The following is a 27431-nucleotide window of genomic DNA, read 5'->3' as shown; positions in this document are numbered from 1 at the left end:
AATACTGGGAACAGGTGGAAAAGCACCGAAAAAAAGGGGGAGAAAACCACTGGAATGAGGTGGAAAAAAAAGGGGATAAAACCACCGGAATGAGGTGGAAAAAAACCAGGATGAGCTGGAAAAAAATACTGAGAACAGGTGGAAAAGCACTGAAAAAAAAAGGGGGAAAAACCACGGGAATGAGGTGGAAAAAAAACCAGGATGAGCTGGAAAAAAAATACTGAGAACAGGTGGAAAAGCACCGAAAAAAAACCGGGGAAAAAACCACCGGAATGAGGTGGAAAAAAACCAGGATGAGATGGAAAAAAATACTGAGAACAGGTGGGAAAGCACCGAAAAAAAAGGGGAGAAAACCACTGGAATGAGGTGGAAAAAAAACCACGATGGGATGGGGAGGAAAAAACTCAAACCGTGGCAGAAAAACTACGAAATTGGGGAAAAAAAATCTTGGGATGGGGAGGGAAAAAAACCGGGACGAGCTGGAAAAAAAATACTGAGAACAGGTGGAAAAGCACCGAAAAGAAGGGGGAGAAACCACCAGGATGAGGTGGAAAAAAATACTGAGAACAGGTGGAAAAGCACTGAAAAAAAAGGGAGAAACCACCGGAACGAGGCGAAAAAAACGCCCGGAATTCCGGAAAAGGACGCGGCACCGCTTTCCCAGCGCGGAGGAGGCTCCGAGGTTTTTCCATTTTTCGGGAATCACAAGGAGAAGTAGTCCAGCGTGCCGTGGCCGTAGGGGTTGTAAGTCCAGACGAGGTCGGTGCGGCCGGAGCTGGCCAGCAGCTGCGAGATCTCGGCCGTGGCCGCCGCCAAGCGCTCGCCGTCCATGGGCTCCTCGTAGATGCGGCGCGAGCCCGGCACGCGGCGCGGCGGCTCCGGCTTGTAGCAATCCACGGGGAAGGGATAGACCACCAGGCGCAGCTCGGGCAGCTCCAGGGTTTTGTGGAGCAGATCCTTGAGCGCGGCCGTGGACAGGGAGTTGCCGTAGAGTCCCAGGAAGCGCAGGCGGGAGCAGCGGCGCAGCGTCGGCAGCAGCGCGTCCAGGTGGGAGTCGGCCATGCGGCATTCCATGAGATCCAGGTGCAGCAGCGAGGCCGAGGTCTCCTCCAGGAGCAGCCGCAGCGGCTCCAGCAGGCCCTGGGAGAAGTCGTGGCCGCTCAGGTCCAGGCGCTTGAGGGCCGGCGCGTGGAAGCTCTGGGAGAGGAAGGCGAGGTCGGCGGGAACGAGGGAGCAGAAGGCCAATTCCAAGCTTTCCAGCGGCGCCTGGAGGTCGCTGCGGGCAGGGAAAAGGGAAAAGGGACAGGTCAGGGTTGGGTGGGAACACGCGGGGAAAGAGCTCCAAGAACATCGAGTGTGAGCTCTGAAAATCCCGGGATTCTGGAGTTATGGGGTCATGGAGTTATGGATTGATGGAGGTTGGGAAGGAGCTCCAAGAACATCAAGTTGAAGGATTCAGAATCGTGGAATTATGGGATCATGGAGCCATGGAATTGTGGAATGGCTGTGGTTGGGACAGAGCTCCAAGAACATCGAGTGTGACCCCTGAAAATCCTGGGATTTTGGAGTTATGGGGTCATGGAGTTATGGAATGGTTGAGGTTAGGAAAGGTCTCCAAGACCATCATGGTCAAGGTTTGAAACTCATGGAATGATGGGATCACAGAGCCATGGAATTGTGCAATGGCTGTGGTTGGGAAAGAGCTCCAAGAACATCAAGTTTGAGCTCTGAAAATCCTGGGATTTTGGAATCATGGGATCGTGGAGTTATGGAATGGCTGAGGTTGGGAAAGGTCTCCAAGAACATCAAGGTCAAGGTTTGAGAATCATGGAATTATGGAATGTGGGATCATGGAGTTCTGGGGTCTTGGGGTCTGGGACCACCATCCATGGAATTGTGGAATGTGGGACCATGGAATGCTGGGATGGATCCCAGGGCTCTGGAGCCGTGCAGAGACTCTGTGGGAGAGGAAGGCGAGGTTGGCGGGAACGAGGGAGCAGAAGGCCAATTCCAAGCTTTCCAGCGGCGCCTGGAGGTCGCTGCGGGCAGGGAAAAGGGACAGGTCAGGGTTGGGTGGGAACACGCGGGGAAAGAGCTCCAAGAACATCGAGTGTGAGCTCTGAAAATCCCGGGAGTTTGGAATGATGGGATCATGGAGTTATGGAATGATGGAGGTTGGGAAGGAGCTCCAAGAACATCAAGTTGAAGGATTGAGAATCGTGGAGTTATGGGATCACAGAGCCATGGAATTGTGCAATGGCTGTGGTTGGGACAGAGCTCCAAGAACATCGAGTTTGACCTCTAAAAGTCCTGGGATTTTGGAGTTATGGGGTCATGGATCCATGGAATTGTGGAATGGCTGTGGTTGGGAAAGAGCTCCAAGAACATCGAGTTTGAGCTCTGGAAATCCTGGGATTTTGGAGTTATGGGGTCATGGAGTTATGGAATTCCTCAGGTCATGAATGGTCTCCAAGAACATCAAGGTCAAGGTTTGGAAATCCTGGAATTGTGGAATCCAATTGTGTAATTATGGAATGGCTGTGGTTGGGAAAGGTCCCCAAGAACATCGAGTTCGACCTCTGAAAATCCTGGGATTTTGGAATCATGGGATCATGGAGTTATGGAATGGCTGAGGTTGGGAAGGAGCTCCAAGAACATCAAGGTCAAGGTTTGAAACTCATGGAATTATGGGATCACAGAGCCATGGAAGTGTGGAATGACTGAGGTTGGGGCAGAACTTCAAGAACATCGAGTTTGACCTCTGAAAATCCTGGGATTTTGGAATGATGGGATCATGGAGTTATGGAATGGCTGAGGTTGGGGACAACCTCCAAGAACATCAAGGTCAAGGTTTGAGAATCATGAAATTATGGAATGTGGGATCATGGAGTTCTGGGATCTTGGGATCTGGGACCACAGACCATGGAATGCTGGGATGGATCCCAGGGCTCTGGAGCCGTGCAGAGACTCTGTGGGAGAGGAAGGCGAGGTCGGCGGGAACGAGGGAGCAGAAGGCCAATTCCAAGCTTTCCAGCGGCGCCTGGAGGTCGCTGCGGGCAGGGAAAAGGGACAGGTCAGGGTTGGGTGGGAACACGCGGGGAAAGAGCTCCAAGAACATCGAGTGTGAGCTCTGAAAATCCCGGGATTCTGGAGTGATGGGGCCATGGAATCATGGAATTCCTCAGGGCAGGAATGGTCTCCAAGAACATCAAGGTCAAGGTTTGAAAATCTTGGAATTGGGGAATCCAATTGTGAAATTATGGAATGGCTGTGGTTGGGAAAGGTCCCCAAGAACATCGAGTGTGAGCTCTGAAATCCCGGGATTTTGGAGTTATGGGATTGTGGAGTTATGGAATGGGTGAGGTTGGGAAGGAGCTCCAAGAACATCAAGTTGAAGGATTGAGAATCGTGGAGTTATGGGATCATGGAGCCATGGAATTGTGGAATGGCTGAGGTCGGGAAAGGTCTCCAAGAACATCAAGTCTGACCTCTGAAAATCCCGGGATTTTGGAATGATGGGATCGTGGAGTTATGGAATGGCTGAGGTTGGGGAAAACCTCCAAGACCATCAAGCTCCAGGTTTGAGAATCATGGAATTATGGAATGTGGGATCATGGAGTTCTGGGGTCTTGGGATCTGGGACCACAATCCATGGAATTGTGGAATGTGGGACCATGGAATGCTGGGATGGATCCCAGGGCTCTGGAGCCGTGCAGAGACTCTGTGGGAGAGGAAGGCGAGGTCGGCGGGAACGAGGGAGCAGAAGGCCAATTCCAAGCTTTCCAGCGGCGCCTGGAGGTCGCTGCGGGCAGGGAAAAGGGACAGGTCAGGGTTGGGTGGGATTCGGGAGGAATGAGAGCTGGGAGTGCATCCATGGGATCGTGGGGTGGGTGAGGTTGGGAAGGAGCTCCAAGACCGTCAAGGTCAAAGTTTGAGAGTCATGGAATTGTGGGATCATGGGGTCATGGAGTTATGGAATGGCTGAGGTCGGGAAAGGTCTCCAAGAACATCGAGTGTGAGCTCTGAAAATCCCGGGAGTTTGGGGTTATGGGGTCGTGGAGTTATGGAATGATGGAGGTTGGGAAAGGTCTCCAAGACCATCAAGGTCAAGGTTTGAAACTCGTGGAATTATGAGATCACAGAGCCATGGAATTGTGCAATGGCTGTGGTTGGGAAAGAGCTCCAAGAACATCGAGTTTGAGCTCTGAAAATGCTGGGATTTTGGAATGATGGGATCGTGGAGTTATGGAATGGCTGAGGTTGGGATAGGTCTCCAAGAACATCGAGTGTGAGCTCTGAAAATCCCGGGATTCTGGAGTTATGGGATTGTGGAGCTATGGAATGGCTGAGGTTGGGATAGGTCTCCAAGAACATCGAGTGTGAGCTCTGAAAATCCCGGGATTCTGGAGTTATGGGGTCATGGAGTTATGGAATGATGAAGGTTGGGAAGGAGCTCCAAGAACATCAAGTTGAAGGATTGGGAATCATGGAGTTATGGGATCGTGGATCCATGGAATTGTGGAATGGCTGTGGTTGGGACAGAGCTCCAAGAACATCGAGTTTGAGCTCTGAAAATCCTGGGATTCTGGAGTTATGGGGTCATGGAATCATGGAATTACTCAGGGCAGGAAAGGTCTCCAAGACCATCAAGGTCAAGGTTTGACAATCATGGAATTATGGGATCATGGGGTCACGGAATTGTGGAATCAAATCGTGGAATTATGGAATGACTGAGGTTGGGAAAGAGCTCCAAGAAAACCAAGTTTGACCTCTGAAAATCCTGGGATTTTGGAGTTATGGGGTCATGGAATTATGAAATGATGGAGGTTGGGAAAGGTCTCCAAGAGTATCTAGGTCAAGGTTTGAGAATCATGGAATTATGGGATCAGGGAGCAATGGAATTGTGGAATGACTGAGGTTGGGAAAGATCTCCAAGAACATCAAGCGCCAGGTTTGAGAACCACGGAATTATGGGATTGTGGAGTCATGGAATTGTGGAATCAAATTGTGGAATTATGGAATGGCTGAGGTTGGGAAAGAGCTCCAAGAACATCGAGTTTGACCTCTGAAAATCCTGGGAGTTTGGAATGATGGGATCATGGAATGATGAAATGATGGAGGTTGGGAAAGTCTCCAAGACCATCAAGGTCAAGGTTTGAGTATCATGGAGTTATGGGATCATGGAGCCATGGAATTGTGGAATGGCTGTGGTTGGGACAGAGCTCCAAGAACATCGAGTTTGACCTCTGAAAATCCTGGGATTTTGGAGTTATGGGGTCATGGAATCATGGAATTACTCAGGTCAGGAAAGGTCTCCAAGACCATCAAGGTGAAGGTTTGAGAATCATGGAATGATGGGATCACGGAGCCATGGAATTGTGGAATGGCAGAGGTTGGGAAAAGTCTCCAAGAAAACCAAGTTTGACCTCTGAAAATCCTGGGATTTTGGAATCATGGGATCATGGAGTTATGGAATGGCTGAGGTTGGGAAAGACCTCCAAGAACCTCAAGCCCCAGGTTTGAGAACCATGGAATTATGGGATCGTGGAGTCATGGAATTGTGGAATCAAAAAATGGAATTATGGAACGACTCAGGTTGGGAAAGGTCTCCAGCACCATCAGGTTTGACATCTGAGGATTGTGGGATCGTGGAGTTGTGGAATGGCTGAGGTTGGGAAAGGTCTCCAAGACCATCAAGGTCAAGGTTTGAGTATCATGGAATTATGGGATCGTGGAGCCATGGAATTGTGGAATGACTGAAGTTGGGAAAGAGCTCCAAGAACATCGAGTTTGACCCCTGGAAATCCTGGGATTTTGAGGTCACTGAATTATGGAATGACTCAGGTTGGGAAATGTCTCTGAGACCATCAGGTTTGACATCTGAGGATCATGGGATCATGGAGTTATGGAATTATGGATCCATGAGATTGTGGGGTCATGGAATTATGGAATGGCTGAAGTTGGGAAGGATCTCCAAGAACATCAGGTTTTACCTTTGAGAATCACGGAATTGTGGGGTCATGGAATTGTGGGGTTACGGAGCCATGAAATTACGGGATCATGGAGTTATGACGTCATGGAGCCATTGTCTGACATCATCAAATCCAACCTTTGGGAATCCTGGAATCAAGGAATTATGGGATCACGGAGTTATGGAATCATGGAGTCACGGACTATTGGGATAACGGGATCATGGGAACCTGGGATCGTTAAGGTTGGAAAAGATCCTCAAGACCATCGAGCCCAAACCTTGGGAATCTTGGAATCGCGGAATTCTGGGATCATGGAATTATGGGATGATGGAATCTTTGAGTTGTCAACTATTGGGACAACGGAACCATGGGATTATGGGAACACTGGGATAATGAATTCCTGAAATCAATGGATCATCCAGGTTGGAAAAGATGCTCAAGACCATCGAGCCCAACCTTAGGGAATCTTGGAATTAAGGAATTATGGAATTTTGAATTTATGGGAGAATGGAGTCATAAACTGTTGGGATAACAGAACTATGGGAACCTGGGATCATTAAGGTTGGAAAAGATCTCCAAAACCATCGAGCACAAACCTTGGGAATCTTGGAATTGCAGAATTCTGGGATCATGGAATTATGGGATGATGGAATCTTTGAGTTGTCAACTGTTGGGACAACAGGATAATGGAATCATGGGAACATTGGGATAATGAATTCCTGAAATCCATGGATCATCCAGGTTGGAAAAGATGCTCAAGACCATCAAGCCCAACCTTAGGGAATCATGGAATTAAGAAATTATGGAATCTTGAATTTATGGGAGAATGGAGTCATAAACTGTTGGGATAACAGAACTATGGGAACCTGGGATCATTAAGGTTGGAAAAGATCTCCAAAACCATCGAGCACAAACCTTGGGAATCATGGACCAAGGAATTCTGGGATCATGGAATTATGGGATGATGGAATCTTTGAGTTGTCAACTATTGGAACAACGGAACCATGGGATTATGGGAACATTGGGATAATGAATTCCTGAAATCCAGGGATCATCCAGGTTGGAAAAGATGCTCAAGACCATCGAGCCCAACCTTAGGGAATCTTGGAATTAAGAAATTATGGAATTTTGAATTTATGGGAGAATGGAGTCCTAAACTGTTGGGATAACAGAACTATGGGAACCTGGGATCATTAAGATTGGAAAAGATCTCCAAAACCATCGAGCCCAAACCTCGGGAATCTTGGAATCGGGGAATTCTGGGATCATGAAATTATGGCATGATGGAATCTTTGAGTGTTGTCAACTATTGGGACAACGGAACCATGGGATTATGGGAACATTGGGATAATGAATTCCTGAAATCAATGGATCATCCAGGTTGGAAAAGATGCTCAAGACCATCAAGCCCAACCTTAGGAAATCTTGGAATTAAGGAATTTTGAATTTATGGGAGAATGGAGTCATAAACTGTTGGGATAACAGAACTATGGGAACCTGGGATCATTAAGGTTGGAAAAGATCTCCAAAACCATCGAGCCCAAACCTTGGGAATTGTGGACAAAGGAATTCTGGGATCATGGAATTATGGGATGATGGAATCTTTGAGTTGTCAACTATTGGGACAACAGGATAATGGAATCATGGGAACACTGGGATAATGAAATCCTGGAGCCGTGGGATCACTCAGGTTGGGAAAGTCCATTGAGCCTGACCTTTGAGACTGCTGGAATTCTGGGATCATGGAATTCTGGGATAATAGAACAGCTGAGTCATGAATTATTGGGATAACAGAACCACGGGATCTTGTGAATGTTGGGATAATGAAATCCTGGAATGACGGGGCTAAAATTGTGAAAGACTTTCAAGATTGTCAGGTTCAGCCTTTGAGAATTATGGGATCATGGAATTCTGGGATCATGGAATCACTGAGTCATGAACTATTGGGATAACAGAACCATGGGAATGTTGGGATAATGAAATCATGGAAGCAAGGGATCATCAAGATTGGAGAAGACCTCCAAGACCATCAAGACCAACATTTGGGAATCTTGGAATCGTGGAATTATGGGATAATGGAATCGTTGAGTGATAATCTATTGGTATGAGGGAATTGTGGGATCATGGAAATATCGGGATAATGAAATCCTGGAATGATGGGATCACTAAGATTGGAGAGGACCTCCAAGATCATCAAGTTCAGCCCTTGAGAATCTTGGAATCACAGAATTTTGGGATCATGGAATTCTGGGATCATGGAATCACGGAGTCATGAACTATTGGGATAACAGAATCATGGGAATATTGGGATAATGAAATCATGGAATCATGGAGTCACTAAGATTGGGCAAGACCTCCAAGACCATCGACACCAACATTTAGGAATCCTGGAAACATGGAAATTATGGGATCATGAATTTATGGGATGATGGAAGTGCTGAGTCATAGGATATTGGGATAATGGGATCGTGGGAATGTTGGGATAATAAAATCCTGGAATTATGGGATCACTAAGATTGGAGAAGACTTCCAAGATCATCAAGTTCAGCCTTTGAGAATCTTGGAATCACAGAATTTTGGGATCATGGAATCACTGAGTCAGGAACTATCGGGATAACGGAATCACCGGAACATGGAAACATTGGGATAATGATATCATGGAAGCAAGGGATCATCAAGATTGGAGAAGACCTCCAAGACCATCGAGCCCAACCTTTGGGAATCCTGGAACCAAGGAATTCTGGGATCTTGCAATGATGGGACAATGGAATCACTGAGTCACGAGCTATCAGGATAACGGAATCATGGGAACATCGGGACAATGAAATCCTGGATCCACGGGATCACTGAGGGTGGGAAAGACATCCAAGAGCATCGACCCCAAGCTTTGAGACTCCTGGAATGATGGGATCATGGAATAGTGGGATAATAGAATTGCTGAGTCATGAACTATTGGGATAACAGAACCACGGGATCTTGTGAATGTTGGGATAATAAAATCCGGGAATGACAGGGCTGCTAAGATTGGAAAAGACTTTCAAGATTGTCAAGTTCAGCCTTTGAGAATCCTGGGATCATGGAATTCTGGGATCATGGAGTCACTGAGTCGTGAACTATTGGGATAACAGAACCATGGGAACATTGGGATAATGAAATCATGGATTCAAGGGATCATTAAGATTGGAGAAGACCTCCAAGACCATCGAGCCCAACCTTTGGGAATCCTGGAACCAAGGAATTCTGGGATCTTGCAATGATGGGACAATGGGATCACTGAGTGATGAATTATCCAAAATAACGGAATCACGGGAACGTCGGGACAATGACATCCTGGGAAAGACCCCCGAGCCCCCCAACCCTCGGGAGCTCACCAGAGGATCTGGCGCAGGTTCCCGGAGAGCCGGGAGGATCCCAGGTTGAGCTCGCGCAGGCTGGGCAGCATTCCCAGCTGCCCGGCCAGGCACCGGATGCCGATGGCGGATTCGGGCGTGGGGCGCCGCACGTCCACGTTGCTGTACTGGAGCTTGAGGCTGCGCAGCTCCGGGAAGCGCGAGAGGTGCGGCAGGATCACCGAGAGCCCGGTCAATCCCAAATTGCGGAAGCGCAGATCCACCCTGCGCACGCACGAGGGGTCCAGAGTTTCCAGCAGGCCGACGATTCCGGCCAGCGAGAGCTTTTCCGCCTGCAGCTCGCGGCACTTGAGGCGCAGCGGGCCGGCGGCCCCGGGCTGCAGCGCGTCGCGCAGGATCCCGTAGGACGTCCCGTTGACGAACAGGTCGGCGTGGACGTCGACGCCCGGCGGCTGCGGAGCGGCCGCGGCCGTGGCGGCGCCCGAGCGGCCTTTGTGCCGCTTGGATCCGCGCCGCTGGAATTCCCGCTGGTGCTTGGACACCTCCACGCAAGCCTTGGCCAAAGCCACCGTGCCCGACCACACGCTCATCCCGTCCGGAGCGCGGCCGGCCGGGTCGTCCGGAACTCCCGTCACGTCCAGCACGCGGAGGCGGCACCCGCTGGGAGGAAAAAAACGGGAGGAAATCATCAGAAATGGGAAGACACAATCAAAACCTGGGAGGGAACCATCAAAAATGGAAGGAACCATCAGAAACAGTAGGAACCATCAAAAATGGGAAGGAACTGTCAAGGAAGGAACCATCAAAAATGGAAATGAACCATCAAAAACAGGATGGAACCACCAAGGAAGGAACCATCTAAAAAGGGAAGAAACGATCAAAAAAGGGAGGGAACCATCATAGATGCGAAGAAACCATCAGAAACAGGAAGGAACCATGAAAAACGGGAACCATCAAAACTAGGATGGAACCACCAAGGAAGGAACCATCTAAAATGGCAAGAACCCATCAAAAGCAAGAAGGAACCATCAAAAACAGGGAGGAACCATCAAAAATGGGAAGAAACCATCAAAAATGGGAAGGAACTGTCAAGGAAGGAACCATCAAAAATGGGAAGGAACCATCAAAACCAGGACGGAACCACCAAGGAAGGAACCATCTAAAAAGGGAAGAAACTATCAAAAATGGGAGGAAACCATCAAAACCAAGAAGATACCATCAAAAATGGGAAGGAACCATCAAGGATGGAACCATCAAAACCAGGAACCATCAAAACCAGAAGGAAACCATCAAAACCAAGCAAGAACCACCAAAACCAATGGAGGAACCTCAGGAACGGAGGAGGTGCCCCCATCCCGACGTTGCCCAGAACCCACCTGGCGTCGTGGCCGGGCTCCTCCAGCTGCCGCCGCAGCTGCGCCACCACGGAAACAAACCATCAAAACCAGGAAGTAACCAACAGGGATGGAACATCAAAAATGGGAAGGAACCATCAAGGATGGAACCATCAAAAATGGGAGGGAACTGTCAAGGTAGGAGTCATCTAAAATGGCAAGAAACCACCAAAAATGGGAAAGAACCATCAAAACCAGGATGGAACCACCAAGAAAGGAACCATCTAAAGTGGCAAGAACCGATCAAAACCAAGAAGGAAACCATCAAAAATGGGAAGGAACCATCAAAACCAAGAAGGAAACCATCAAAACCAGGAAGGAACCATCAAAAATGGGAAGGAACTGTCAAGGTAGGAACCATCAAAACCAGGATGGAACCACCAAGGAAGGAACCATCTAAAAAGGGAAGAAACTATCAAAAATGGGAGGCAACCGTCAAAACCAAGAAGATACCATCAAAAATGGGAAGGAAACATCAGAAATGGGAAGGAACCATCAAAAACGGGAAGGAACCATGAAAAATGGGAACCATCAAAAACTGGGATGTCACCACCAAGGAAGGAACCATCTAAAATGGCAAGAACCCATCAAAACCAAGAAGGAACCATCAAAAACAGGGAGGAAACCATCAAAAATGGGAAGAAACCATCAAAAACAGAAAGGAACCATCAAAAATGGGAAGGAACTGTCAAGGAAGGAACCATCAAAAATGGGAAGGAACCATCAAAAATGGGAAGGAACCATCAAAACCAGGATGGAACCACCAAGGAAGGAACCATCTAAAAAGGGAAGAAACTATCAAAAATGGGAGGAAACCATCAAAACCAAGAAGATACCATCAAAACCAGGAAGGAACCATGAAAAACAGGAACCATCAAAACTAGGATGGAACCACCAAGGAAGGAACCATCTAAAACGGAAAGAAAGCATCAAAACCAAGAAGGAAACCATCGCAACATTGGAGGAACCACCAAAACCAACGGAGGAACCTCAGGAACGGAGGAGGTGCCCCCATCCCGACGTTCCAGGAACCATCAAGGATGGAACCATCAAAACCAGGAACCATCAAAAACAGAAGGAAACCATCACAACCTTGGAGGAACCACCAAAACCAACGGAGGAACCTCAGGAACGGAGGAGGTGCCCCCATCCCGACGTTGCCCAGAACCCACCTGGCGTCGTGGCCGGGCTCCTCCAGCTGCCGCCGCAGCTGCGCCACCACGGAAACAAACCATCAAAACCAGGAAGTAACCAACAGGGATGGAACATCAAAAATGGGAAGGAACCATCAAGGATGGAACCATCAAGAACAAGAATGAACCATCAAAAATGGGAGGGAACTGTCAAGGTAGGAGTCATCTAAAATGGCAAGAAACCACCAAAAATGGGAAAGAACCATCAAAAATGGGAACCTTCAAAACCAGGATGGAACCACTAAGAAAGGAACCATCTAAAGTGGCAGGAACCCATCAAAACCAAGAAGAAAACCATCAAAAACAGGAAGGAACCATCAAAAACAGGAAGAAACCATCAAAAATGGGAAGGAACTGTCAAGGAAGGAACCATCAAAAATGGGAAGGAACCATCAAAACCAGGATGGAACCACCAAGGAAGGAACCATCTAAAGTGGCAAGAACCCATCAAAAGCAAGAAGGAAACCATCAAAACCAGGAAAGAACCATCAAAAATGGGAAGGAACTGTCAAGGAAGGAACCATCAAAAATGGGAAGGAACCATTAAAAACAGGACGGAACCACCAAGGAAGGAACCATCTAAAAAGGGCAGAAACTATCAAAAATGGGAGGAAACCATCAAAACCAAGAAGATACCATCAAAAATGGGAAGGGAACATCAAGGATGGAACCATCAAAACCAGGAACCATCAAAAAAAAGATGGAAACCATCACAACCTTGGAGGAACCACCAAAACCAATGGAGGAACCTCAGGAACGGAGGAGGTGCCCCCATCCCGACATTCCTGGAACCATCAAAGATGGAACCATCAAAACCAGGAACCATCAAAAACAGAAGGAAACCATCACAACCTTGGAGGAACCACCAAAACCAACGCAGGAACCTCAGGAACGGAGGAGGTGCCCCCATCCCGACGTTGCCCAGAACCCACCTGGCGTCGTGGCCGGGCTCCTCCAGCTGCCGCCGCAGCTGCGCCACCACGGAAACAAACCATCAAAACCAGGAAGTAACCAACAGGGATGGAACATCAAAAATGGGAAGGAACCATCAAAAATGGGAACCATCAAAACCAGGATGGAACCACCAAGAAAGGAACCATCTAAAGTGGCAAGAACCCATCAAAACCAAGAAGGAACCATCAAAAACAGGAAGGAACCATCAAAAATGGGAAGGAACTGTCAAGGAAGGAACCATCAAAAATGGGAAGGAACCATCAAAAACAGGACGGAACCACCAAAGAAGGAACCATCTAAAAAGGGAAGAAACTATCAAAAATGGGAGGAAACCATCAAAATCAAGAGGATACCATCAAAACCAGGAAGGAACCATGAAAAACAGGAACCATCAAAACCAGGATGGAACCACCAAGGAAGGAACCATCTAAAATGGCAAGAACCCATCAAAACCAAGAAGGAACCATCAAAAATGGAAGGAACCATCAAAAATGGGAAGGAAACCATCAAAAACAGAAAGGAACCATCAAAAACAGGAAGAAACCATCAAAAATGGGAAGGAACTGTCAAGGAAGGAACCATCAAAAATGGGAAGGAACTGTCAAGGAAGGAACCATCAAAAATGGGAAGGAACCATCAAAAATGGGAAGGAACCATCAAAACCAGGATGGAACCACCAAGGAAGGAACCATCTAAAAAGGGAAGAAACTATCAAAAATGGGAGGAAACCATCAAAAATGGGAAGGAACCATCAAGGATGGAACCATCAAAACCAGGAACCATCAAAAACAAGAAGGAAACCATTGCAACCTTGGAGGAACCACCAAAACCAACGGAGGAACCTCAGGAACGGAGGTGGTGCCCCCATCCCGACGTTCCAGGAACCATCAAGGATGGAACCATCAAAACCAGGAACCATCAAAAACAAGATGGAAACCATCACAACCTTGGAGGAACCACCAAAACCAACGCAGAAACCTCAGGAACGGAGGAGGTGCCCCCATCCCAGAACCCACCTGGCGTCGTGGCCGGGCTCCTCCAGCTGCCGCCGCAGCTGCGCCACCACGGAAACAAACCATCAAAACCAGGAAGTAACCAACAGGGATGGAACATCAAAAATGGGAAGGAACCATCAAGGATGGAACCACCAAGAACAAGAATGAACCATCAAAAATGGGAGGGAACTGTCGAGGTAGGAGTCATCTAAAATGGGAAGGAACCATCAAAAATGGGAAGGAACCATCAAAAATGGGAAGGAACCATGAAAAATGGGAACCATCAAAACCAGGATGGAACCACCAAGAAAGGAACCATCTAAAGTGGCAAGAAAGCTTCAAAACCAAGAAGGAACCATCAAAACCAGGAAGGAACCATCAAAAATGGGAAGGAACCATGAAAAACAGGAAGGAACCATCAAAAATGGGAAGGAACTGTCAAGGAAGGAACCATCAAAAATGGGAAGGAACCATCAAAAACAGGACGGAACCACCAAGGAAGGAACCATCTAAAAAGGGAAGAAACTATCAAAAATGGGAGGGAACCATCAAAACCAAGAAGATACCATCAAAAATGGGAAGGAACCATCAAGGATGGAACCATCAAAACCAGGAACCATCAAAAACAAGAAGGAAACCACCACAACCTTGGAGGAACCACCAAAACCAACGGAGGAACCTCAGGAACGGAGGAGGTGCCCCCATCCCGACGTTGCCCAGAACCCACCTGGCGTCGTGGCCGGGCTCCTCCAGCTGCCGCCGCAGCTGCGCCACCACGGAAACAAACCATCAAAACCAGGAAGGAACCAACAGGGATGGAACATCAAAAATGGGAAGGAACCATCAAGGATGGAACCATCAAAACCAGGAACCATCAAAAACAAGATGGAAACCATTGCAACATTGAAGGAACCACCAAAACCAACGGAGGAACCTCAGGAACGGAGGAGGTGCCCCCATCCCAACGTTCCAGGAACCATCAAGGATGGAACCATCAAAACCAGGAACCATCAAAAACAGAAGGAAACCATCACAACCTTGGAGGAACCACCAAAACCAACGGAGGAACCTCAGGAACGGAGGAGGTGCCCCCATCCTGATGTTCCAGGAACCATCAAGGATGGAACCATCAAAACCAGGAACCATCAAAACCAGAAGGAAACCATCACGACCAAGCAGGAACCACCAAAACCAACGCAGGAACCTCAGGAACAGAGGAGGTGCCCCCATCCCGACGTTGCCCAGAACCCACCTGGCGTCGTGGCCGGGCTCCTCCAGCTGCCGCCGCAGCTGCACCACCACGGAAACAAACCATCAAAACCAGGAAGTAACCAACAGGGATGGAACATCAAAAATGGGAAGGAACCATCAAGGATGGAACCAACAAGAACAAGAATGAACCATCAAAAATGGGAGGGAACTGTCAAGGTAGGAGTCATCTAAAATGGCAAGAAACCATCAAAAATGGGAAAGAACCATCAAAAATGGGAACCATCAAAACCAGGATGGAACCACCAAGGAAGGAACCATCTAAAATGGCAAGAACCCATCAAAACCAAGAAGGAACCATCAAAAACAGGGAGGAAACCATCAAAAATGGGAAGGAACTGTCAAGGAAGAAACCATCAAAAATGGGAATGAACCATCAAAAACAGGATGGAACCACCAAGGAAGGAACCATCTAAAAAGGGAAGAAACCATCAAAAATGGGAAGGGAACATAAGGATGGAACCATCAAAACCAGGAACCATCAAAAACAGAAGGAAACCATCACAACCAATCAGGAACCACCAAAACCAATGCAGGAACCTCAGGAACGGAGGAGGTGCCCCCATCCCGACGTTCCAGGAACCATCAAGGATGGAACCATCAAAACCAGGAACCATCAAAAACAAGAAGGAAACCATCACAACCTTGGAGGAACCACCAAAACCAACGGAGGAACCTCAGGAACGGAGGAGGTGCCCCCATCCCGACGTTCCAGGAACCATCAAGGATGGAACCATCAAAACCAGGAACCATCAAAAACAGAAGGAAACCATCACAACCTTGGAGGAACCACCAAAACCAACGGAGGAACCTCAGGAACAGAGGAGGTGCCCCCATCCCGACGTTGCCCAGAACCCACCTGGCGTCGTGGCCGGGCTCCTCCAGCTGCCGCCGCAGCTGCGCCACCACGGCCAGGATGACGGCCTGGACGCAGAGCTTGCAGGGATGGTCCCGCAGCAGCTCCCGGCGCCCCACCAGCCGCTGGAAGTTGAGCACCGGGAACGGCCACGCGGCCACCAGGTCCCGCAGCACCAGGGGCCGCCCGTCCAGGAAGGCCGCCTGGAACAGGATGGGGTACAGGTGGGCGGGCATGGCGGGCAGCAGCACGGGCAGCGGGTGCTGGGCCACCATGCGGCGGGCACACAGGAACAGCAGCGAGTCCGAGTAGCCCGGCGGGAGCTGGCGCTTGGGGATGCACGGCGGGATCTGGGTGGAGCGGCTGCGCGACGGAGCCATGGCGGTGATGGGAGAACGTTCCGGAATTCCGGGGGTTTCCCGACGCTGGAAGCTGTGGGAGAAATGAGGTGGTGAGAGAACATTCCGGATTTCCAGGGGTTTCCCACTGCTGGAAGCTATTGGAGAATTGGGGTGGGGAGAACATTCCAGAATTCTGGGGGTTGTCCGACCGTCGGAAGCTGTGGGACAACATTCCAGAATTCCAGGGAATTCCCGAGCTGGAAGCTGTGGGAGAAATGGGGTGGATGAGAGAACGTTCCGGAATTCTGGGGGTTGTCCCCACTGGAAGCTGTGGGAGAAATGGGGTAGGGAGAGAACATTCCGGAATTCCGGGGGTTGTCCCCACCACTGGAAGCTGTGGGAGAAATGGGGTGGTGGGAGAACGTTCTGGAATTCCGGGGGTTTCCCGACGCTGGAAGCTGTGGGAGAAATGAGGTGGGTGAGAGAAGGTTCCGGAATTCCAGGGGTTGTCCCCACCAATGTAAGAATTGTGTATTGGAGAATTGGGGTGGGGAGAGAACATTCCGGAATTCTGGGGTTTGTCCCCCGTCGCTGGAAGCTGTGGGAGAAATGGGGTGATTGGGAGAATGTTCTGGAATTCCGGCGTTTCCCGATGCTGGAAGCTGTGGGAGAAATGGAGTGTTTGGGAGAATGTTCTGGAATTCTGGGTTTGTTCCCCGTCACCAGAAGCTGTAGGAGAAATGAGGTGGCGAGAGAAGGTTCCAGAATTCTGGGGGTTGTCCCCGCTGGAAGCTGTGGGAGAAATGAGGTGGTGAGGAGAACGTTCCGGAATTCCGGGGGTTGTCCCCACCACTGTAAGCTATTGGAGAAATGGGGTGGGGAGAGAATGTTCCGGAATTCCAGGGTTGTCCCGCCGTCGGAAATTGTGGGAGAAATGAGGTGGTGAGGAGAACGTTCCGGAATTCCAGGGGTTGTCCCCACCGATGTAAGAATTGTGTATTGGAGAATTGGGGTGGGGAGAGAACATTCCGGAATTGCGGGGGTTTCTCCTGCTGCTGGAAGCTGTGGGAGAATGTTCCGGAATTCCGGGGTTGTCCCCACTGGAAGCTGTGGGAGAAATGAGGTGGTGAGAGAACGTTCCGGAATTCCAGGGGTTGTCCCCACCACTGTAAGCTATTGGAGAACTGGGGTGGGGAGAGAACGTTCCGGAATTCTGGTGGTTGTCCCCACTGGAAAATGTGGGAGAACATTCTGGAATTCTGGGGTTGTCCTGCCATCAGAAGCTGTGGGAGAAATGGGGTGGCGAGAGAAGGTTCCAGAATTCTGGGGGTTGTCCCCGCTGGAAGCTGTGGGAGAAATGAGGTGGGTGAGAGAACATTCCGGAATTCCAGGGTTGTCCTGCCATCAGAAACTGTGGGAGAACGTTCTGGAATTCCGGGGGTTTCCCGACGCTGGAAGCTGTGGGAGAAATGGGGTGGTGAGGGGAACGTTCCAGAATTCCAGGGGTTGTCCCCACCACTGTAAGCTATTGGAGAATTGGGGTGGGGAGAGAACATTCCAGAATTCCGGGGGTTTCCCGACACTGGAAGCTGTGGGAGAAATGGGGGTGGTGAGGGGAACGTTCCAGAATTCCAGGGGTTGTCCCCACCACTGGAAGCTATTGGAGAATTGGGGTGGGGAGAGAACATTCCGGAATTCTGGGGTTTGTCCCCCGTCGCTGGAAGCTGTGGGAGAAATGGAGTGTTTGGGAGAATGTTCTGGAATTCTGGGTTTGTTCCCTGTCGCCAGAAGCTGTAGGAGAAATGAGGTGGTGAGAGAAGGTTCCGGAATTCCGGGGGTTGTCCCCACTGGAAGCTGTGGGAGAAATGGGGGTGGTGAGAGAACGTTCTGGAATTGCGGGGGTTTCCCGACGCTGGAAGCTGTGGGAGAAATGGGGTGGTGAGAGAAGGTTCCGGAATTCCGGGGGCTGTCCCCACTGGAAGCTGTGGGAGAAATGGGGTGGGGAGGAGAACATTCCAGAATTCCAGGGTTGTCCCCACCACTGTAAGCTATTGGAGAATTGGGGTGGGGAGAGAACGTTCTGGAATTCCGGGGGTTTCCCGATGCTGGAAGCTGTGGGAGAATTGGGTGGTGAGAGAACGTTCTGGAATTCCAGGGGTTTTCCCCACCACTGTAAGCTATTGGAGAATTGGGGTGGGGAGAGAACGTTCCAGAATTCCAAGGTTGTCCTGCTGCTGGAAGCTGTGGGAGAAATGGGGTGGGTGAGAAGAACGTTCTGGAATTGCGGGGAATTCCCACCGCTGGAAGCTGTGGGAGAAATGAGGTGGGTGAGAGAAGGTTCCAGAATTCCAGGGGTTGTCCCCACCAATGTAAGAATTGTGTATTGGAGAATTGGGGTGGGGAGAGAACATTCCAGAATTGCGGGGGTTTCTCCTGCTGTTGGAAGCTGTGGGAGAACGTTCCGGAATTCCGGGGTTTCCCGATGCTGGAAGCTGTGGGAGAAATGAGGTGGTGAGGAGAACGTTCCGGAATTCCAGGGGTTGTCCCCACCACTGTAAGCTATTGGAGAACTGGGGTGGGGAGAGAACGTTCTGGAATTCCAGGGTTGTCCTGCCGTCGGAAGCTGTGGGAGAACATTCCGGAATTCCGGGGTTTCCCGATGCTGGAAGCTGTGGGAGAAATGGGGTGGTGAGGAGAACGTTCCGGAATTCCGGGGGTTGTCCCCACCACAGTAAGCTATTGGAGAATTGGGGTGGGGAGAACATTCCAGAATTCTGGGGGTTGTCCGACCGTCGGAAGCTGTGGGAGAACATTCCGGAATTCCGGGGTTTCCCGATGTTGGAAGCTGTGGGAGAATGGGGTGGTGAGAGAAGGTTCCAGAATTGTGGGGGTTGTCCCCACTGGAATATGTGGGAGAACATTCTGGAATTCCGGGGTTGTCCTGCCGTCGGAAGCTGTGGGAGAAATGAGGTGGGTGAGGAGAACATTCTGGAATTCCGGGGTTTCCCGATGTTGGAAGCTGTGGGAGAATGGGGTGGTGAGGAGAACGTTCCGGAATTCCAGGGGTTGTCCCCACCGGAACCCCAAAATCGGTTTGGGGAACCCTAAACCTGTCCAGAAACCCCCTAAACCAATCCAGGGACCCCAAAAGTGGTTTGGGGACCCCAAACCAGGCCAGGGATCCCAAAACCAGCCCAGGAATCCCCCAAATCTGTCTGGGGACCCCAAAAGTGGTTTGGGGACCCCAAAACCAGCCCAGAAACTCCTAAACCAGTTTAAGGGACACCAAAACCAATCCAGGGACCTCAAAATCTGTTTGGGGACCCCAAAACCAGTCCAGGAACCCCTAAACCAGTTTGGGGACCCCAAAACCAGTCCAGGAATCCCAAAACCAATCCAGGGACCCCCCAAAACCTGCCCAGGGACCCCTAAACCTGGACCCTAAATCCAGTCCAGAGACCCCGACAAACCAGTCCAGGGATTCCCAAACCTGTCTGGGGACCCCAAAATCAGTTCAGGGATCCCAAAACCAGTTTGGGGAACCCCAAAACCAGTTTGGGGAACCCTCAACCAGCCCAGGGATCCCCCAAACCTGTCCGGGGACCCCAAAACCAGTTCAAGGATCACAAACTCTGTTTGGGGAACCCTAAACTGGTCCAGGGACCCCAAAACCAGCCCAGAAACTCCTAAACCAGTTCAGGGACCCCGAAACCAGTCCAGGGATTCCCAAACCTGTCTGGGGACCCCAAAATCGGTTCAGGGATTCCAAAACCAGTTTGGGGAACCCCAAAACCAGTTTGGGGAACCCTCAACCAGTCCAGGGATCCCCCACACCTGTCCAGAGACCCCAAAATTGGTTTGGGGTACCCTAAATTAGCCCAGGGATCCCCAAAACCTGCCCAGGGACCCCAAAATCGGTTCAGGGATCCCAAAATTGGTTTGGAGACCCCAAACCAGTTGAGGGACCCCAAACTTGGCCCAGGGACCCCCTAAACCAAACCAAAGACCCCAAACCAGCCCAGGGATCCCCAAAAAGAGTTCAGGTAACCCCAAACCACTCCAGGGACCCCAAACCTGTCCAGGGACCCCAAAACCAGTTCAGAGACCCCAAAACCAATCCAGGGATTCCCAATCTCAGCCCAGAGACCCCAAAACCAGTGCAGGAACCCCTAAAAGAACCCAGAGACCCCAAAACCAGTCCAGGGACCCCAAACCAGTCCAGGGACCCCCAAAACCAGTCCAGGGATCCCCAAACCAGCCCAGGGACCCCAAAACCAGTTTGGGGAACCCTAAACTGGTCCAGGCTCACCCAAACCAGTCCAGAAATCCCAAAACCAGTCCAGGGACCCCAAATCATTCTTTATGTTTTGAAATATATCATTTATATATTTATATAATAGAAATAAAAGCATATATAATAGAAATAAAAGATATGAGTATATACTATTATTATTAATATATTCTATTATTATACTGCTTATATTATTATTATCTACTATTATTATTAATATATACTATTATTATTAAAATATTCCATTAATATAATAGAAACAAAAGCATATATATTAGAAACCAAAGTTTATGAATATATACAATTGTTATTAATATATTCTATTATTATACTGCTTATATAATTATTATCTACTATTATTATTACTATATACTATTCTTAGGAAATAAATAGGAAATTCTTTATAATTAGAAATATATAATTTATATATTTATATAATAGAATTAAAAGTATATATAATAGAAATAAAAGTATATGAATATATACTATTATTATTAACATATAATATTATTATACTACGTATATAATTATATTACTATAATCATCCACTATTATTATTAATGTATACTATTATTATTAATATATTCTATTAATATAATAGAAAAAAAGTATATATAATAGAAACCAAAGTACATTAATATATACTATTATTATTAATATATTCTATTATTATGCTACCTATATTACTATATTATTATTTTCTACTATTATTATTAATAAATACTATTCTTAAGAAATAAATAGTAAATTCTTTATATTTAGAAATACATAATTTATATATTTATATGAAAGAAATAAAAGTATATATAATAGAAATAAAAGTATATGAATATATACTATTATTATAAATACAACATATTATTAAACTACTTATAGAATTATATTATTATTATATACTATTATTAATATATATTACTATAAATATATTTTATTATACTACTTATATTATTATATTATTATTATCATCCACTATTGTTATTAATATATTCTATTATTATAAATATATTCTATTAATATAATAGAAAAAAAGTATATATAATAGAAACTGAAGTATATGAATATATACTACTGTTATTAATATATTCTATTATTATACTACATATATTATTATATTATTATAATCTACTATTATTATTAATATATACTATTCTTAGGAAATAAATAGAAAATTCTTTATATTTAGAAATATTGAATTTATATATTTATATAATAGAAATAAAAGTATATGAATATATACTTTATTTTTAATATATTATATTATTATGCTGCGTATATTATTATATTATTATCTACTATTATTATTAATATATACTATTATTAATATATTCTATTAATATAATAGAAATAAAAATATATCTTTATATAATAGAAATAAAAGTAAATTCTTTTATTTCATGCAAACTTTTACGCCAATAAATGTCTCTTAATGCTTTACTATGTATATTTGACAGAGGTTAATACAGCTATTTTATATTTTATTATAATTACATATAATATTTATAAATTTATATATATTTTAGTATTTTTAGTACTAAATAAACAATAGGATCGATGATTTTAAGTAAATTCTTTTACTCAATGCAAACTTTGACAAAGAGGTGAATACAGCTATTTTATATTTTATTATAATTATATATCATATTTATAAATTTATATCTATATTTTAGTATTTTTAGTGCTAAATAAACAATAGGAAATATATATGCATGCAGCTATTTTATATTTTATTATAATTATATATCTTATTTATAAATTTATATATATTTTAGTATTTCTAGTGCTAAATCAACAATATGATCGATGATTTTAAGTAAATTCTTTTATTTAATGCAAACTTATAATAAGTGGCTCTTAATGCTTTACTATGTATGTTTGACAAAGAGGTTAAAACAGCTATTTGTTGTGGTATTTTTAATTATTTGTAATTTATATAATTCTAATTATTTATTTTAATAAGCAAATTATTATTTTATTATTATATTTATATTATATAATGTATATTGCTTATTAAATATTATATACTATATACTATATAGTATATATTATTTCATTATTATATTACATATTATATATTATATATTATATATTATATATTATATATTATATATTATATATTATATATTATATATTATATAATATATATTACATACAATATATCATATACAATATATCATATATAATATATTATATATTATATATTATGTACTATAATATACAATATATAATACTATATACTACACATTGTAATTTATATAATTCTAATTATTTATTTTATTAAGGAAATTATTATTTTATTATTATACTTATATATTGTATATTGTTTATTAACTATTATATATTACATATTACATTTTATATATTATACAATATATACTACATAATATATATTATATGCTATATAATTATATGTTATTTTATTATTATTTTGTATATTACATATTATACATTATATACTATATATTATATATTATAATATACAGTATATAATACTATATATTATATACTGTATATTATATATTGTATTTTATCATCATGTTTATAATATATTATAAATGTATTATTATTACACATTATAATGATTTATAATTTATCATTATTTATAATTTAGAATTCTATAGTTCTAAATTAGCAATACAATAGATTACTATAACTTATTATATTATTATATTGAATCTAATTCTATACAATTTTATGTAATTATGCAATATTAAATGATTTTAGACATTTTAAATTCAGACTTTTTTACATCTCTCAGACATTTGACCTGATTCAAAATGGATTTTTCTTCTGTCTCAGCCCAGGGACCCCAAAACCAGTCCAGTGACACCAAAACTGGTTTGGGGACCCCAAACCCATCCAGGGATGCCCAAACTTGGCCCAGGCACCCCAAAACCAGTTCAGGGACCCCAAACCAGTCCAGAAACCCCAAAACAACTCTATGAACCCCCAAAATACTCCAGGGACCCCAAAACCAGTCCAGGCACCCCAAAACCAGTCCAGAAACCCCTAAACCAGGCCAGGGACCCCAAATCATTCCAGGGACCCCAAAACCACTCCAGGGACCCCAAAACCAATCAAGAGACCCCAAACCAGTCCAGGGATCCCCAAAAAGAGTTCAGGTAACCCCAAACCAGTCCTGCCACCCCAAAACCAGTTCAGGAACCCCAAACCAGTCCAGAAACCCCAAAACAACTCCAGGGACCCTCAAACCCAGAGCAGGGACCCCAAAATCAGTCCAGAAACCCCAAAATCAGTCGAGGGACCCTAAAGCTGTCCAGGGATCCCAAAACCACTCCAGAGATCCCACAAATCCGTCCAGGGATCCCCAAAAAGAGTTCAGGGACCCCCAAACCAGTTCAGGGACCCCAAAACCAGTTTGGGGAACCCTAAACTGGCCCAGGGACCCCAAAACCAGTGCAGGGACCCCAAAACCATTTTGAGGAACCCTAAACCATAAACCAGTTCGGGGACCCCAAAACCAATCCAGGGATTCCCAATCTCAGCCCAGGGACCCCAAAACCAGTGCAGGAACCCCTAAAAGAACCCAGAGACCCCAAAACCAGTCCAGGAACCCCTAAAAGAACCCAGAGACCCCAAACCAATCCAGAAACCCCAAAACCAGTCCAGGAACCCCTAAAAGAACCCAGAGACCCTAAAACCAGTCCAGAAACCCCAAAACCAGTCCAGGGACCCTAAAGCAGTCCAGGAAGCCCAAACCCAGTCCAGAGACCCCAAAACTGGTTTGGGGACCCCACAAAACCAATCCAGGGATGCCCAAACTTGGCCCAGGGACCCCCTAAACCAAACCAAAGACCCCAAACCAGTCCAGGGATCCCCAAAAAGAGTTCAGGTAACCCCAAACCAGTCCAGAGACCCCAAAACCAGTTTGGGGACCCCAAAACCAATCCAGGGATTCCCAATCTCAGTCCAGCGACCCCAAAACCAGTCCAGGAACCCCTAAAAGAACCCAGAAACCCCAAAACCAGTCCAGGGACCCTCAAACCAGTCCAGGGACCCCAAAACCAGTTTGGGGAACCCTAAACTGGTCCAGGGACCCCAAAACCAGTTCAGGGCCCCCAAAACCATTTTGAGGAACCCTAAACCATAAACCAATTCGGGGACCCCAAAACCAATCCAGGGATTCCCAATCTCAACCCAGGGACCCCAAAAACCAGTGCAGGGACCCCAAAACCAGTTTGAGGAACCCTAAACCATAAACCAATTCGGGGACCCCAAAACCAATCCAGGGATTCCCAATCTCAGCCCAGGGACCCCAAAACCAGTCCAGGAACCCCTAAAAGAACCCAGAAACCCCAAAACCAGTCCAGGGACCCTAAAGCAGTCAAGGGACCCCCAAACCAATCCAGAGACCCCTAAACCAGTCCAGGGACCCTAAAGCAGTCCAGGAAGCCCAAACCCAGTCCAGAGACCCCAAAACTGGTTTGGGGACCCCACAAAACCAATCCAGGGATCCCCAAACTTGGCCCAGGGACCCCCTAAACCAAACCAAAGACCCCAAACCAGTCCAGGGATCCCCAAAAAGAGTTCAGGTAACCCCAAACCAGTCCAGAGACCCCAAAACCAGCCCAGGGACCCCAAAACCAGTTTGGGGAACCCTAAACTGGTCCAGGGTCACCCAAACAAGTCCAGGGACCCCACATCATTCCAGGGACCCCAAAACCAGTTCAGGAACCTCAAACTCGGCCCAGGGACCCCAAAACCAATCCAGAGACCCCAAAACCAGTCCAGGGACCCCCAAACCAGTCCAGAGACCCCAAAACCAGTCCAGGGACCCCCAAACCAGTCCAGGGGTTCCCAAAAAAATGTTTGGAGACCTCTAAACCAGCCCAGGGATCCCCAAACCAATTTGGGGACCCCAAAACCAGACCAGAAAACCCTAAAGCACTCCAGGGACCCCCAAACCAGTTGTGGGGACCCCAGAATTGGTCCATGACCCCCCAAACCAGTCCAGGGACCCTAAACCAGTCTGGAGACCCCAAAACCAATCCAGGGACCCCAAACTCGTCCAGAAACCCCTAAACCCCTCCAGGGATCCCAAACTGGTTTGGGGACCCCTAATCCAGTTGAGGGACCCCAAAACCAGTCCAAAGACCCCACAAACCAGTCTAGGGACCCCAAACACTTCATGATCCCCCAAACCCAGTCCAGGGGCCCCCAAAACCACTCCAAGGACCCCCAAAACCAGTCCAGGGATCCCCTAAAGCAGTTTGAGGACCCCAAAACCAATCCAGAAACTCCAAACTAGTCCAGGGATCCCCTAAACCAGTTTGAGGACCCCAAAACCAGTCCAAAGACCCCACAAACCCAGTCCAGGGACCCCCAAACCCAGTCCAGTACTCCAAAGTTGTCCCCAAATGAGCCCCGGGACCCCCAAATCCTTCGCGGGCCTCCCCAGAGACCCCACCCCGCCCCCCGCCCCCCACAACCCACCCCAGCCATCCCCTAAATCCACCCCGAGGAACCCCAAATCCCAACCCCCCCCCCTTCCCTTAGGGACCCCCCAAAATCCCCTCAGGGACCCGCCGGGATCCCCCAATCCAGCCCGTCCCACCCACAGGCTCCTTCCCATCCTCACCAAGCCAGCCTGGGACCCTTCCCCAACCCCTCTGAGCCCCCCCAAGGGGCGCCCCCAGACCCCCCAAGCCCCCACAGGGTCCCCCCAATGTGCGGAGTCCCCCCCCGGGACCCCCCGAACCCCCAAAGCCGCCGCGGCGCCCCCCCCAACATGGCGCCCCCCACTCACCGCCTGCCCGCAGCCCCCGCCCGCCCCTGGCCCGACGGCAGCTCCGCCTGTGGGGGCTGCGCGCTGCGCTCGCCAATCAGCGAGCGGAATCCGCCCTAAGGGCGGAACAGCGAGATGTGATTAGTTTTTAAAGCTGTCTGTCAAAGTTCATTTTAGCGTCTCATTGGTTGGGGGTGTGTGGGCGGGCGAATCGGGGTACTCTGGTGTTTATTGGCTCGTTTTGCTGTCGATCATTAATCCCTGCCTTTCTATTGGCTAGCGCGCGGTCGGAGCGGGAGGTTCGCTCAGAGATGGCCCCGGGTTCCCCCCCTGAGCTCCGCTCTATTCCCGGTCCCGATCCCGGTTCCAGTCAGCGAGCGGGATCCACCCTAAGGGCGGAACATCACAGTTTTATTGGCTATTTTAGCTGTCTGTCAAACTTTATTGTAGCGTCTCATTGGTTGTTGCTATGTGGGCGGGCGCTTTGTGTTCTGTGATGTTTATTGGTTTGCGTTGCTGTCAATCACTAATCTCTGCTTTCCTATTGGCTAGCGCGCCGTCGGAGCGGGAGGTTCGCTCTGAGGCAGCCCCGGGTTCCCCCCCGAGCTCCCCGGTCCCGATCCCGGTCCCGATCCCGGTTCCAATCCCCGATCCCGGTTCCAATTCCCGATCCCGCCGCTACCGGGAGCTGAGGGCGCTGCCGAAGCGCTGGGAACCGGAATTCCTGCGGGAACAGCGGCGCCAAACTCAGCCCGGTCCTGCTGAGGGCGGGAATTCGTGAGGGGAGAATCCTGAGGGGAACCCTGGAATGACTGTGGGGACAGGGCTGGTTTTGGGGTCCATGGGGTGATTTTGGGGCGCTCTGCGATGATTTTGGGGGTCCCGGGGAATTTTCTGGGGTGGTTTTGAGGCGCTGGGCAGGGAGAAGGTCCTTGGGGTGATTTTGGGGGGCTTTGTGAAGTTTTTGGGGATCCCGGGGAAATTTTTGGGATCATTTTGGGGCGCTGGGCAGGGTGAGGCTCCCTGAGCTGGTTTGGGGTTCCTGGGGTGATTTTGGGGCGCTCTGCGTTGAT

At 47.4% G+C, this 27431-nt stretch overlaps 1 protein-coding gene across 1 annotated transcript; it reads right to left on the bottom strand.

The window, feature by feature from the left end:
* Positions 1-422: 422 nt before the first annotated feature.
* LOC141731768 (leucine-rich repeat-containing protein 14-like) lies at positions 423-26445 on the bottom strand. The gene is made up of 4 exons (XM_074558401.1): positions 26380-26445; positions 15987-16415; positions 9344-9982; positions 423-1276 (listed from the first exon to the last, which is right to left on the bottom strand). The coding sequence occupies exons 2-4, from the start codon at positions 16361-16363 to the stop codon at positions 703-705; spliced, it is 1590 nt and encodes a 529-aa protein (XP_074414502.1). The 5' UTR covers positions 16364-16415; positions 26380-26445; the 3' UTR covers positions 423-702.
* Positions 26446-27431: the final 986 nt, after the last annotated feature.

This window comes from Zonotrichia albicollis, chromosome 1 (assembly GCF_047830755.1).
Source record: "Zonotrichia albicollis isolate bZonAlb1 chromosome 1, bZonAlb1.hap1, whole genome shotgun sequence".
NCBI lineage: Eukaryota > Metazoa > Chordata > Aves > Passeriformes > Passerellidae > Zonotrichia > Zonotrichia albicollis.
This window is presented reverse-complemented; position numbering and strand designations above follow the sequence as displayed.